Source organism: Salarias fasciatus, chromosome 18 (genome assembly GCF_902148845.1).
Source record: "Salarias fasciatus chromosome 18, fSalaFa1.1, whole genome shotgun sequence".
In the NCBI taxonomy this organism is placed as follows: domain Eukaryota; kingdom Metazoa; phylum Chordata; class Actinopteri; order Blenniiformes; family Blenniidae; genus Salarias; species Salarias fasciatus.
In genome coordinates this window covers 16,196,808-16,210,459 of record NC_043762.1, presented here as the reverse complement: position 1 = coordinate 16,210,459, position 13,652 = coordinate 16,196,808, and the positions used below count along the sequence as shown (strand labels likewise).

General features: G+C 43.4%; 1 protein-coding gene across 2 annotated transcripts in view; it reads left to right on the top strand.

The window, feature by feature from the left end:
- Nucleotides 1-4,314: 4,314 nt before the first annotated feature.
- Nucleotides 4,315-13,652, top strand: part of LOC115404945 (rap guanine nucleotide exchange factor 4-like) — a 21,775-nt gene continuing 12,437 nt past the window's right edge. Inside the window, exons 1-4 of one of the 2 annotated variants that reach the window (XM_030114299.1) lie at nt 4,315-4,438; nt 7,985-8,127; nt 8,220-8,308; nt 9,226-9,372. In XM_030114299.1, the coding sequence (XP_029970159.1) occupies nt 4,371-4,438; nt 7,985-8,127; nt 8,220-8,308; nt 9,226-9,372 (447 nt within the window). In that variant the 5' untranslated portion in view covers nt 4,315-4,370. The remainder of the gene's footprint in view (nt 4,439-7,984; nt 8,128-8,219; nt 8,309-9,225; nt 9,373-13,652) is intronic. The other variant, XM_030114298.1, reaches the window with a different exon arrangement.

Sequence of the window (13,652 nt, the reverse complement as noted above, 5' to 3'; positions counted from 1 at the left end):
TCTGGTTGCTGTGACCTGGATCTGACTGGAGACCATTGTCCCAGGTGGCACTGGGACCTAGTTGATATAAATACCATCCAATCACAAAAGTGTTCTTTCTGAATGAGGCTAACCAAGTAGGGGAGGGAGGGAATGTAGTGATGAAAATTGAGGGAGTGATGTCAGGGTGGGTGGCGAGGTGCATTTAGGGAGGTAAGAAAGCAAGTGAGGGAGATGAAGACAAAGAAATTCAAACTATAAGGGGAAAACACTAACAATCATAGACAACAGTATAGAAAAACTGTAATTCTAATGGTGTGGCGAAAGTGTTAAAATAACAGCAACTCCTTTCTGTTACACTCAGCAGGTGTTCCCGTTGACGGTTAGAGAAATGAGAAATCCAGACAGCTGTCTGCTGATACAGCTCTGAACTCCCAGTTCTCTCACTGCAGCAGGTCACCTTGACTTACGCCGAAGTTTCTCTTCTCTCTTCTGCCTCCTCTTCCTGAGTTTGTCCACATTTTGCACACTGAAATAGTGATGTCATCCTGCTTGTACGCACACACACACAGACACACACACACACACACACACACACACACACACACACACACACATACACACACACACACACATACTGGGTTGTGGGAACTGGTTGTTGCAGGAATCCTGCGGGAGTGAATCTGCTCTAATGAAAGCTACTAAAAATGCATCTGAAACACATTGTTTGGGGCCATTTTTACCTATCTGTTGTTTTAAATAATAATAATCCTGAGAGTTTTTGTTTGTTTCTCAGAAGCTGAACATCCAGACGGCGTATGTCTGAGCTTTGAGGAACTCTGGAGGTCGGTGGAGTTGTTCCACAGTTGTTCCACCAGAATGCACTGACTGCTATTTGTTTTTCACTTGATATACACACCTTGATCACACTTCTGTAAGAACAAAACCTAATTAAACCCTCATACGTCTTTGTGTTTAATATACATCAGTGCAGAAAAAAAAAACTCAGCAACTTTGAAAAAGGGATATTTGTGTTTCTGACCGGACTGCTTACTCAATAAAGTGATTTGAATCAATATTAAAGAAGATGGGCAGCTGTTGTCCTCAGTGTCTCATATTTGATAATGTTATCTGTGTGTATTTGTATGTGTGCCACAGTGTGTTTTCAGGCTTCCTGCGTTTGGCAGACAGTCGTGCCCCATATGGTCATCTGTTCAGTCAACCGTATTTAGAGTTTCCCAGTGCCATGAGGGGATCGCATCCAACCCTCTGAACATTTAAATGCAGACACACACTCACACACACTCTCTGCTCAGGGTGAACACATAAGTTGGCTGTTTAAATGAGCTAAGCACAATGTAGCAGTCCTGCTGCTCTGCAAGCTTAGTTTATGAGTTGCTGTGAAGGCCTCTAGAGCGTGTCCCTGGAGTGCTGCTTTTTATTGCTCAAGCAGCGGTTCATCTATAAATCTGAAAACCACCATACTGCCACTTCGTCACTGGAAATGTGTGTACGGGAACATTTTTACATCATTATTAAAGATTTAATCCTGAGCAAATGAATGCATACTAATAGAGCTGGGGATTGAGTTTCTCATGTAGACGCCGATCATTTGGGATCCTGGAGCTGATCCCAGAAACACAGGGTGAGAGGCAGAGTTCATTCTGGACAGGTTTCCAGTCTGTCACTGGGCAGACACACAGACAGACATTGGCATATTCATACCTACAGGCCTTTTTTTTTCACCAATTAACCCAACGAGCATGTCTTTGGATTGTGGTATATCACACACAGACACAAGAAATCTCCAGACACACAGAGGCAGACAACCACATACATTCATACCAAGGGGCAAATTAAGGTCAGCAACCCTAACTCCACTGAACATGTGTTGTTGCAATAGTGATCCAAGCTATGCACATGAGGAGAACAAGAAAACTCCACACAGAAAGACTGGCTGGTATTTAATCATGTGCATAACATTTTGTGATGTATTGCACAAAAAACTATAGTTTACCAATTTTTGTATTACCATGAACTTCATTTGTGTCTTAACAGCATCCTATCGTTTTCTTCATTGATGACTGTCTTTCAGCAAAGCTGTGAAAATATACTGAATGAGTCAAAGCTGTTTACCTTCCTGATGCAACCCTGAGTGGGATTCATGGCCCACTGCTACAAGCTCGCTGCACTCATCTCGAGGCCACCACCACTTTTGTAGAATCATTTCCTAATTATCTTAATGTTAGGTTTGTTAAATCTTTCAGTTTTTTTTTTAATTATACAATTTATTACTTTCTTTTAAAAAATTGGTTGTTATAGTTTTGACCTTAAAATTCAAGCTTTTTACCCTTTCTGAAACAGCTGACTCTGACACACACACACACACACACACACACACACACACACGCATTTAGCAGTCTGGTGAAAACTTGCTCAATCACCCTCCGGCCTTACAGTCATGCGTGCTGATGTGCCATTTCAAACAGATGTGGCAAACATCCACACCCACATGCACACACGATAAATTACAACAGGTTCACATCCTGTCATTCACCTGCTGGAGTAAAAGAGGGAAAAAGAGGCCAAAATCTGATTGGCTTGAGATAGAACACTAATACTCAGCACTCATCGTGTTAGAAATAATTGTTGTTCCCCTCTTTCTGCATAACCTGATGTGGTTTTCCAGTAGACTACACCAAATCTCCCTCTCTCTTCTGCTCTCCCTCCTCTGTTTCTTTTTTCTCTTTGTTTTTGTGCTATGCTATGGTTTTCAGCAGTGTTAAATGTTCAAAATCTCCCCAGTCTGAATCACCCACCCTCCCTCTCCTCCCTCTCCTCCCTCCCTCACATCCTTCCTCCCGTTGCTGCGGTGTCTGCGGTCATCATGATGACAGCCAGCATCTCCGCTGCCGCCGTCCCTCTCATCACTCGGGTTGGAACGAAACAAGTGAAACTAACGCTGCTTTGTTGCCATTTCACACCGTTTCACACTAGTCCTTCTTCGAGGCTACTGCAGCTGTATTTTACATTGAACATTATTTAAGCACACCAGAGGCACCAAACACAGATTTAAATGGCTGGCTTATGATCTGGCTCTTTGCCTGTTTTCTCTCAGTGATCGTGGTCATCTCACTTTAGTCAATAATATGATGCAGCCCTTTGCACACCTGCTTCAATAGGCTCATTACTGGGCTTTGGTCGGCGCTTGAAGAGTGTTGAAGCAGAGAGAGAGCTACAACATGCTGGGGTTCTCCAGGAACAGGGTTATGTATACTGAGGAATAGCTGTAGCGTACCTTGTTTAAAAGTATAGCCACTAAAAAGTGAGGTGAAAAAAGGTGCATCAAAAATCGTGATAATCGTTGAATAATGTAATTATAGCACCCTGAATCCAAATTGAATCAAATCGTTATTTTAAACCATAAACAAAATATCTCTTATAATTTGTTTTCCTGACTGGAATTATGATCCACTAAAAATAGGTATAGAGTATTTCTGGTGCTGCATACTGAGCAGATTTTCTCTGTTGGTAACCATGGAAAAATATGTCTCAAAAAACAAAAGAAAGAAAAATCGATTGTTAAAGTGGCCTACATAGCCCGACTGTGGAGTTCTGTTAAAACAGACATGATCTGCTAGATATTGTGAAACTCAGATCTGCTCTCAGGATCTGGGAAGTCAATGCAATCTAGTCTGACTCCTGATGGTTTTAACCATTACATCCCACTGATGTTTTGTTCTTGTTAAGAAAAATCCCTATTATGTACAATATCCAATATTCTCTTTTAACTATAGCAACAGAAAAATACTGATTATTGTGTTATAACAGCAAAATGAAACCATCAAGGCAATAGTGAGAAAAGGGTTGTTTGTATTGTGATGTAGCTCAGCAGGGAGGCTCATCCTATCCCGGTATCTTATAGCTGAGTCAAGCTCCCATTTTTCATTTTGAATAGATGAAATAGATAGAAGATGTGTTCATCTCACTTTATAGCTGATACAGCAAATCTTTACTCTATTTTCCATAGATCCCCTGGCCCCCGAAATATCTCCATCCTCCACCCTGTCTCAGATTTATTGTGTGTTCTCGCAGTCATCAGTGTAATGTTTGTCTCCATAAGCATTTGTTTGTTACTGCTGCTGTTTGTCATCCCTTCAGTGGCCTTCAGAAAGCCCATTAAAGCAGCCTGTCATCTGTGTGGCATAATGAAGGCTTCAGCAGCAGCAGCAGCAGCAGCAGCAGAGGGGCGGGGAGCGGAGGGGAGCGGAGGGGGCGCAGCCGGAGCGCACTATCATTAACGACCACCGACAACCGGGAAGCCTCCTCCGGTAGCACCGACCGCACGGAGGAGGAGGAGGAGGAGGAGGAGGAGAAGAGCCGGGGGAAAGATGGTCGCGGTGCAGGCGTCCCCGAACCTGTCTCCCTCCGCGGAGTGGATCTGCTGCCTGGATAAAAGGTGGGTGAGGACCACGCCGTGCACGCCGACCCCAGCCACACCGGCTCCGCTCATTCATCCGCGTCAACGTGATTAATCCGAAGCGGCGATCGCTGCGTGTGCATGTGTGAGTGTGCAAAAAAAAAAAAAAGAAAAAAAAAAAAAGGAAGAAAGAAAGAAAAAACATGATTCGCTTCACGTTTTCTGCAGAACACAGCCGCCTGTCGCATCAGGGGAGACATCCTGATATTGCTGCAGTGCATAACAACACACACCCTGGCTTTTCTCTTTTAAACGCTCTGGAAGGCGTTGGTGGCTTCGAGCTTCACTGCATGGGCTGAGAGAGACAGGGAGGGAGGGATGGATGGATGGCAGAGGAGACGCACATGGTTTATGTCTGACGGCTTAAATCACACACAGCCATGCATTTTTAAAATACAACCGTGGCGCGTGTGTTCGTGTTTTACTCCAGATAGACGTCAGTCTCAGGTCATTGCTTTTTTTTTTTTTTTTTTTTTTTCTACTGTGTATGTGTTACACGCCTGGCTGCATTTGTTTCATCTGACTGGGCATGTTAGAAATAGCTGGATCAATTTACAATGTGTCTGCTCAAAGCATGCATTTGACAGCAAAATCCTATTAATTCTACAGTATGGGTGTTAAATAAATGAGCATGCCATACGTTAATTACAGAAGATCATATTTCAAACTGTGATTTATATATTTATATAAGGGATGCACCCCACCGCTCACACACCCACACTTACTCTACACACCTCTGTGACACATCCTCATGTTACCATTGGCAACCTGAAGCTACCATCTTGTCTCCTCATCTTCACCTGCAATAAGACACACGCGATGCATGGATTAAATACGGTGCACACTTAGATCTCCCATCAACATAGGCATACAGATGTGCGTAGAATAATTTGTGAGGGAATGAAAGCATTTTATAAAGCCAAGAGGGAATTTTTGTGCATTCTGTTGAATAACTGCATTACACAATGGTTTGCAATCACGGTAGACAGAACAAATCCTCACCCTCATCCAACATTTTGGCATAAAACCTTTAACAAAATGTGTTGGATTAATGATGTGCAGTATATATGCACTTGAACTAAATTCAGCCAATATGTACCAGGAGGCGGGTGTCAATAAAGAGCGGACAGACTGGACAGCATCTTACTGTGAGGCACTCAGCGCTCCTAAGCTGTCCACCTCTTATTCAATCAATATCCAGCAGTGCGTGTGCTGGGGAGCTCCCATCTGCAGTGACTGTTGACGTGAGCACGTGAAGAGACAGAGGTGGGGACAGAGCGAAGGCGAAAGAAGGACAGAGGTTAAGACGTTGCAGTCTCTAATAATACACGTGTCCGAAGACATTCATGGCCAGTGAGTGTGAAACATGCGAGATGGGATCTGATTTGTCTGATTATCTGTTTGCCGAAGCAAAAGATGGGCCAGTCCATGCATATAGAGCATATGTGCAATCGTGACTTTCGTTGGAGCATTCTCCACACATGAGCAGGTCTCAGTAGAGACAGAACTTAGTTTGGACGCCGTTCACGTCTTCAATAAGTGCAATTATAAGCAAAATGAGCTGTGTGCATTCTGAAAATGATTCATTGTTTATAACGAGATCTCAGGTGTTGCGATGGGTGTCAAATTTATGTCATACACACAATTCAAGACTCTCTCTCACAGTGAATTCTTAATCTGCCAACTCAAGAGTCTGTTTATTTAGTGGCTGTCTGACGTTTTCATTGGCTTCCACAGATTAACCTATGATTTATTTGTCTGATAACATTGGACTTTTCCAGATGGATGTTTCCTAAGACAATCTGCAAAACCTTCTGGTGTCTGTCGATGTTCTCTTCAGTGTGTCATGCTGGTCGATTTGTAAATCTTGTGTGTGTGTGTGTGTGTGTGTGTGTGTGTGTGTGTGTGTGTGTGTGTGTGTTCCTTGCCATATATTTGTGTCTGAAAGCTGAGATCTTTGCTGACGTGAGCAGTGGAGGGAAAAGGCTGTGGAAGGAGAAGTCAAGGAAGAGCATGAAGAGAGATTAGAAGGGAGCGTGATACAAGGTGAACAACTCTCAGGTCACATTCGTCTCACGCCGACGGGGGAGGCAGATTCCTCTGGACAGGCAGGCTATTTAAGAGGGAGAGAGTTAGGGTTAAACCGGGGGGATTATGACTGACAGATCCCAACAGTTTCGCTGCGACCCAATAGGTGAAGGGTGACGCTGGTAACACCCATTAAACCGAGCAGAGTCGACCTCCTTGTCTCTTTAGATTGTCGTGTGTGGGAGTCCACCTGTCTGAACCATTAACCCAGCCTGCTCCGGGATATGATGCTCTCTCGAAAACCCAAGGGCCAGTACGCATGTAGTAGGTGGGTGATGGGAGGATGAGTCAGAGACAAAAAAAAAGTGGAAGGAAAAGAGAAGCTGCCATGAGCTTGTGGCAGATGTTGTGTTGCTGAAAGACGTGTTGTAATGTTGCCCTTGAGGTGCAGCCTGTGTTTATCACGTATTGTTCCAAGTACAGACACAATCCACTGCTTTGGGACGCAAATATATCTTTGTTTAATTCTGTATGTGCATGTGCATTTGAGTAAAAGTGGAGTCATTGCTGCCTTTGAGCTTGTAAAGTAGAAATAAAACAATAGAACTGTGGATAGAGGGCACTGTGTGAGCGTAATGGATAGAGCAAATCCATACCCGTAATGGAGAGGAGAAAATGGATAGCGCAAAGAAGAAGATCTTTATGTGGTCTTTTCTAACCTCCCTTTTAAGAAAAAGAGGCATTTGTTGAGAGAGAAAGGGAAAGATGGAGATGAAAGTGCTCGTTTGAGGACTAAGGGAAAGCTTGGAGCAAAGAGAGGAGGAAGGAAGGAAGCATCGTCAGTGCATTAGCTATTCTGTATGAACACACACACACACACGTGCAAGGATGAGTCACGAGCAAAGAGAAAATAAGTGAATGAATGACGCGAGCTGCAGTGTGCCTGTCTCTGAGGCGTTTCAGCTCTGTAGTTTTTTCAGCAGTGCGGAGCGGAGTGTTTAAGCTCCAGATCAAACTTCTGTGTGTTCTCGCGTCTGTGCGTTTGTGCAAATGTCCAACAATGACTTGCTTTGTGTGTGTGTGTGTGTGTGTGTGTGTGTGTGTGTGTGTGTGTGTGTGTGTGTGTGTGAGTGTGTGCTGAGATTTAAGCGTATTAGAACGAGCCGTAGTACAAATGAGATCTTACATCAACGCCCAGTGGGGGACCTGAGCCAAAAGAAGCTGAGCCTGCAGCCTTCCTCTATTATTGCTAAAACGCCAGACAGGACAATGCTGAAACACACGCTTTAAAATATAACTGTTTCACCTCAATCAACTACACCACATCTTTCTTATTTTCATTTCAGTTCTTTGACATTACTGTTGATTGTGATTAATTCCTTCACCTTTACTTTTGGAACAGATAAATAGTGTGAGTGTTACGTCTCACAGGAAATGTCGTTATGTGAACCATCTGCACGCGTTTCTGTTTGATGCCGAGTCGTTTTCCTTACCCAGGCCTGCTGAGCGCTCGGGAGAGGATGTGGACATTATTCTGACCAGACTGAGAGAGGTGAAAGCTTTCCAGAGGTTTCCGCCTCCGCTCTTACTGCAGATCTGTGCCTGTGCCTTCTACGAATGTCTGGAAAAAGGCATCACACGTATGGACACACACACACAAACACACACCGCTGACTGAAAAGCTTGTTTTTCCATCAGATGGCTCCTGTTTAATGGCTTTTTCTGTCTGCAGTGTTTCGACAGGGAGACATAGGCACCAGCTGGTACGCTGTCCTTTCAGGCTCCCTGGATGTCAAAGTGTCAGAAACCGCCAACCACCAGGTACGAGTCAGACTGGGCCTGCACTGTTTTTCATTTGTGTAATTCAGGCTGTGCATTCAGGCTAGTATCTAATATCAGTGAACCTACAGGATTGTTAAATATAGATTTTCGAAAATAATCAGAATTTCTCCCACACTGGTTGAAATTTTACTTTTCCGTCTTGTTCTCTTCCTCTTGCAAACCCGCGTTTGACTTTGCATGTCAGACGGCTCACCACTTTCCTCAATGCTGACATTGTTCTCGTATGTTAGCTTATGTCGGGCTGTTTAAATATGCCAGAGCGAAGCTGTCGCGGCACAGCAAGCAGTTCCGGTCTGAATAACGTTTTCCAGCTACACTTTACGCCTCTTAAGCGAGTGTGGAAAACGGGTTAGAGTGTACGTAAAGAGGGAGAGAGTGACGTGGGAGACGAGGGAGAGGGGATTTGTCTCCAGTGAAAGACGGAGATAAGAAGCTCCTCTATTGTGAAACGTCCTTTTCATGTATGGAGCCCTAAAGTGCCATTGGTGGCCTAGTTTCTGGGGCTATATTTGAAATGTCACATTGGGCAGCTGAAAACGTTTCCGTAATATGCAGAATATTTGTATAAACCAGTGTGTGTGTGCATATGTGTGTGTGTGTCTCCCTCTAGCCTGTCCAATTATGCCCGGCACCAGAGGAATTTTCTTCTCTCAAGACCACACTCACCAGTACATCATATTTGAATATATTAGCATAAATTATCACATATTAATCTGTCTGCTCTCAGTGTCTGTCAAAGTTCAAAGAGGAAATTCCGCACATGTTGGCTGCAGCTTCTTCTTTGCAGGCTCACAGTTTAGAGTTCAGTGAACTGTGAGGACGCGCGGCCGTTATCGCTGACCATCACTCATCGGCCTGAGGGGAGCTTTCAGGGAATATATCATGTCTGTCTGCAGGATGCAGTCGCTATCTGCACGCTGGGGATCGGCACGGCCTTCGGAGAGTCCATCTTGGACAACACGCCTCGGCACGCGACCATCGTCAGCAGAGAAACCAGCGAGCTGCTGCGGATCGAACAGCGGGAGTTCAAGACCCTATGGGAGGTGAGAAAACCAGAGTCGCCTGAGCCGGAACCTCATGATTCAGCAGGAACTCGACAGTGTAGCTTCTCCTGTGCGACTACAACTCTCGGGTGTTATTGTAATTTCAACCACTAGAGGGCTGTCCTCTTATAGTGTCTCTTATTCCTCCCAGCAGATCCACACCTCAGGTGTTTAAACAGAAAACTATTTCAAGTGCATGCATGAGAAAGGCAGAGCAGTGTCTATGTTAGTGATACCTGCTGTTGTTTCAGAGCAGGCTGTGAATTACTGCTGCATTTCTGTATAAAAAGTAATGCATCAACCCAGTGCTGCATAATATTTTGCGGGCTGCGACAGAACATCTGCTCAGAATGAAAGAAAAAGTATTTCTTCAATATTTTTGAATCATCTGAATAAGACAGTATAGTAATTGAAGGAAACCGTGCTTATAGATCACAATATAATTTTAAGTATCTGGGACCATTTCACAATTTTTATGTAAGTCATCACATCAGAAGTTGTGTTCTTGAGAAATGGCAGCACATTTCTGTTACATATTGTCAAAAGAAAATCTTGACAGGTCTGTCTAATGCTTCAAACACACTTTTCCTAAACGTGGTTATATCAATAACATGATAAGCAGGTTTGATGCATGCATATTTTAATTCAGACGATAGATTGTCAGCTTTTGTCGCAGTACACTGAAGACCTGGTACTCCTGCTTCATACTTGTATTTCAAAGATGTGATTCATCAACTGGTGCTGATGGACACAACCACTGTTTTCCAGTGTATGAAAGATTACAGTGCGTCGAAATCCTCGTAGAAGCAGCATCGACATGACATTTTCCCGGACTCTTGGGTCTACCTTGTGGCCTGTTGTTGCAGCAGCTGCCACCTTGTTGAGGTTTCTGCCTCCAAAATTTTTAAAGAAAGGAAAATATCATTTCTACTCGATTACAACTGTACTGCAAATTGATAATCTGTAGTAAAAAGTATATGGGTATTCCTAGAACAATCAGGATTATTAATCATTAAGGTATGATGTAGGATGTGATTGCCATGCAATGCAGTTATTGATTTGGAATAAACAGAACATCTTCCCAACTCACTGATAATAGTCATTTACTAGATAAAAGGTTACGGGGTTACCAGATAACATAACCAGTTTGTGTAATTATTGTGTACTAATTTTGATGTATAATTTGTTAAAATTGAGCCAGAAATGTTTCTGTGGGGATGAGAATAAGCTTTTTTTTTTGTTGTTTAAATGAAGAGTCTCTCCCAATCTCGCCCTCTCCAATCCACTCCCATTATAAACTCCAAAAATGGCTGAAATTCATACCAAACTTACAAGCTCACAGTTTCAGTTTGGTAGAAGATACTGAAATAAGGTCTTCACATCCGAATGGAGGGCAAATACGGTAACGTTTTAAAAGTTTAATGACGTCTCTACGCGAAAGCATGGCGAGGGACGGTGGACTTGTTCGGGGATTCATTTTTTTCATCTTTTTCAGTCAACTTCCTTCCACTTACATGGGAAAAGAAATGCTGTTGCCATGGTAACCAATACCAGCATCATTACATTCCATCTGATGTAATGTAATGTCTGATGGATGCAGACAGAAATGACTGAACAAGAGAGCTATTGGAAGAAGAAATATGAAGACCTGAAGATGGAGCTGGAAAGTGAAACCAGGGCCAAGAAAATGTTGCAGCAGCAGGGTCACTTTGCTATATGTAAGACAATCACTGAGAACCTGGAGGAAGAAGTGCATTTTCTCAGAGGTGCCTTAAAAACAGAGAAGGCACTTTCAGAAGCTCTGACAAAGCAACTCGCGGAACAGATGGACAAAGTCACAGCCATCATCGAAGAAAAGGACAGTCTGATTATCAGTCTGAGTCTCCAGGTCACAGATCTGACCTCTGAGCTCCGAGGCAAAGACCAGAACCTGAGACACATGGAGAACCAAGTTCAGGACTTGACAGGAAAAATTGAGGAGCTGTCTGTGGAGAGAGACCAGGTGGCTGCAGCGATAAGAACTCGGGATGAGGGGACCCGAAACAAGTTCAGTGTCCTAATTGACAAGATCGCCACCATGACAGAAAATAACATTGATCATGTGGCAAAGCTCAAAAGGTTCAGGGCCAAAATGAGCCAAAATGAGGCCAAGTGGGCAAGAAAATGTGAAGTCCTGGAAGAACGACTCCAGACTGAGACCAGGGCCAAAGAGCAGCTGCTGAAACAGTCCAGAGAGGTAGAAGAGGCCTGGTTCACTCAGGAGGAGAAATGGATGGACGAGTCCAACAACAGCACTCTAGAAATCCAGCATCTTCTCCAGAGGATTGCTGAACTGGACCGGCTGGCCTCCATGACGGACAAACAGAAGGCCATGATGATAAAAGCAGAGAAGAAAGCCAGAAAAGAGGCTGCCAAAAAAGAGGAGAAAGACAGGAAGAAGAGGAAGAAAGAGAGCAAATGGGCTGAGGACCTTCAGAATGGGGGGATAGGGGGTGTGAGAAGAGGTGCGGACAGTGCCACCAGGGCAATTTAGAACCAGAAAATAGTTGAAGGCGCGCTACATGCTGTTATTCAAAAAAGTCATAGAAACGGGGGGGAAGAAAGAGAAGAAAAAGTTCAGAAACACAACTGCCCCACCCCACCCCCTCCAATTGGGGCCATCGTTGTGACTGCAAAATGAATGCAGCCAACATTAAGGAGCCCGCCGCGGTGCATTGTGGTCCGCCATCACCACACTTTATGCTGAATGAGTTTACCGGGCGGATCTGAGGCTCAGGAGCAGAAAGCAGCCGATTCAATATCATTGAGATGATGAGGCATGAAAAACAGTGATGGACGGAAATATCATTTCCTTCTCTGCACACAAGAAAAAGAAAGAGTTTTCAAGAACTTCAGAGTGAAAACAGAGAATTAAATAGTTACAGAAAGCCTCAGGAGCTTATGCTAAAGGAAGAAGAAAAACTAAACTTCAGCTGAATAAAGTTATAGATAGAACCAAAGAATTCCAGAGAAAACTTAACTTTGTGCCTGCCAGCTGCTGTAGATTTTGTGTGTGTGTGTGTGTGTGTGTGTGTGTGTGTGTGTGTGTGTGTGTGTGTGTGTGTGTGTGTGTGTGTGTGTGTTCTTGTATTTCTATCCTTGTTGGGGCCAAATGTCCCCACAAGGATAGCAAAACGTGAAACGACGTGCCTTGTGGGGACCTTTTTCCGGTCCTAAGTAGGAGAAACAGTGTTTTCTTGACCATGTTGTTGTTACTGAAAAAAGTAAAAGTGCAAAAACATTTCTTTAGGGTTAGGCTTTGTTGTGGTGTGGGTTAGGGTTAGGGTAAGGGTCAGGGTTAGGGGCTAGACATGAATGGGAGTCAATGGACGGTCCCCACAAGGATAGAAATACAAGACTGCGTGTGTGTGTGTGTGTGTGTGTGTGCGTGCGTGCGCGCAACTCCTCCATATTCACTGTAACCTCTGACCTGAGATCAGCCATGACAGAGAATCAGCAAATGTGTGTGTTGCCATGGAAACGAGCCGCACTCAGCAGCCATGACAGTAAATCTTCAGGTTTTCATAGTTTTCATCCAGTTTGTATATATGAAGAAATGTCAATGTGAAGTTATCGAGAACCGAGAGATGAAAATAAAATGTTTTTTTTTTTCACTGTCAGAGTTAGAAGCTTTTCATAGAATTATCCTGAAATTTTCATGTCTACAGGATCATCCATTTAGCCACAGTGACTTTGTAAATATGTGTGAACTTACAGATTTCAGTGAGAAAGTCTCTCTCCAAAATGCATTGGAGAAATGCCTTTCACAAGGAAAATACCAACATTTTGATGGATAATTTGTTAAAATTGAGCCAGCAATGTGACTGTGGGGACGAAAGAAAAAAAACTTTGTTATTGGTTTAAATAGAGAGATCTCTGTCTCAGAACAACCAAAATTAAAAACCAAGAAAGGTTTAAAAATATAAAATGAATAAATAAAAATAAATAAAGTCTCTGTTAAGAATATGTGTGTATATTTTTATTAACTTTGACATAAAAATTTATTGACTGAGCCATTTATATATCTCTGGATCCATTTGTCATCATGGCAGTTTTGACTCTCCATAGCCATGCACCTTCACCTATATTAAACACACAATGTAATGAATCAAATGAATAAATCTTACTCTCTTCTGTGGAGACTCTGGACAGACGACTTCATGTCTTCAGCCTGACCTGCCGTCGGGCTGGAGCTGGGTGACTGTAGTCATGCTGCTTTGTACAGTATTTGAGATTTAGAG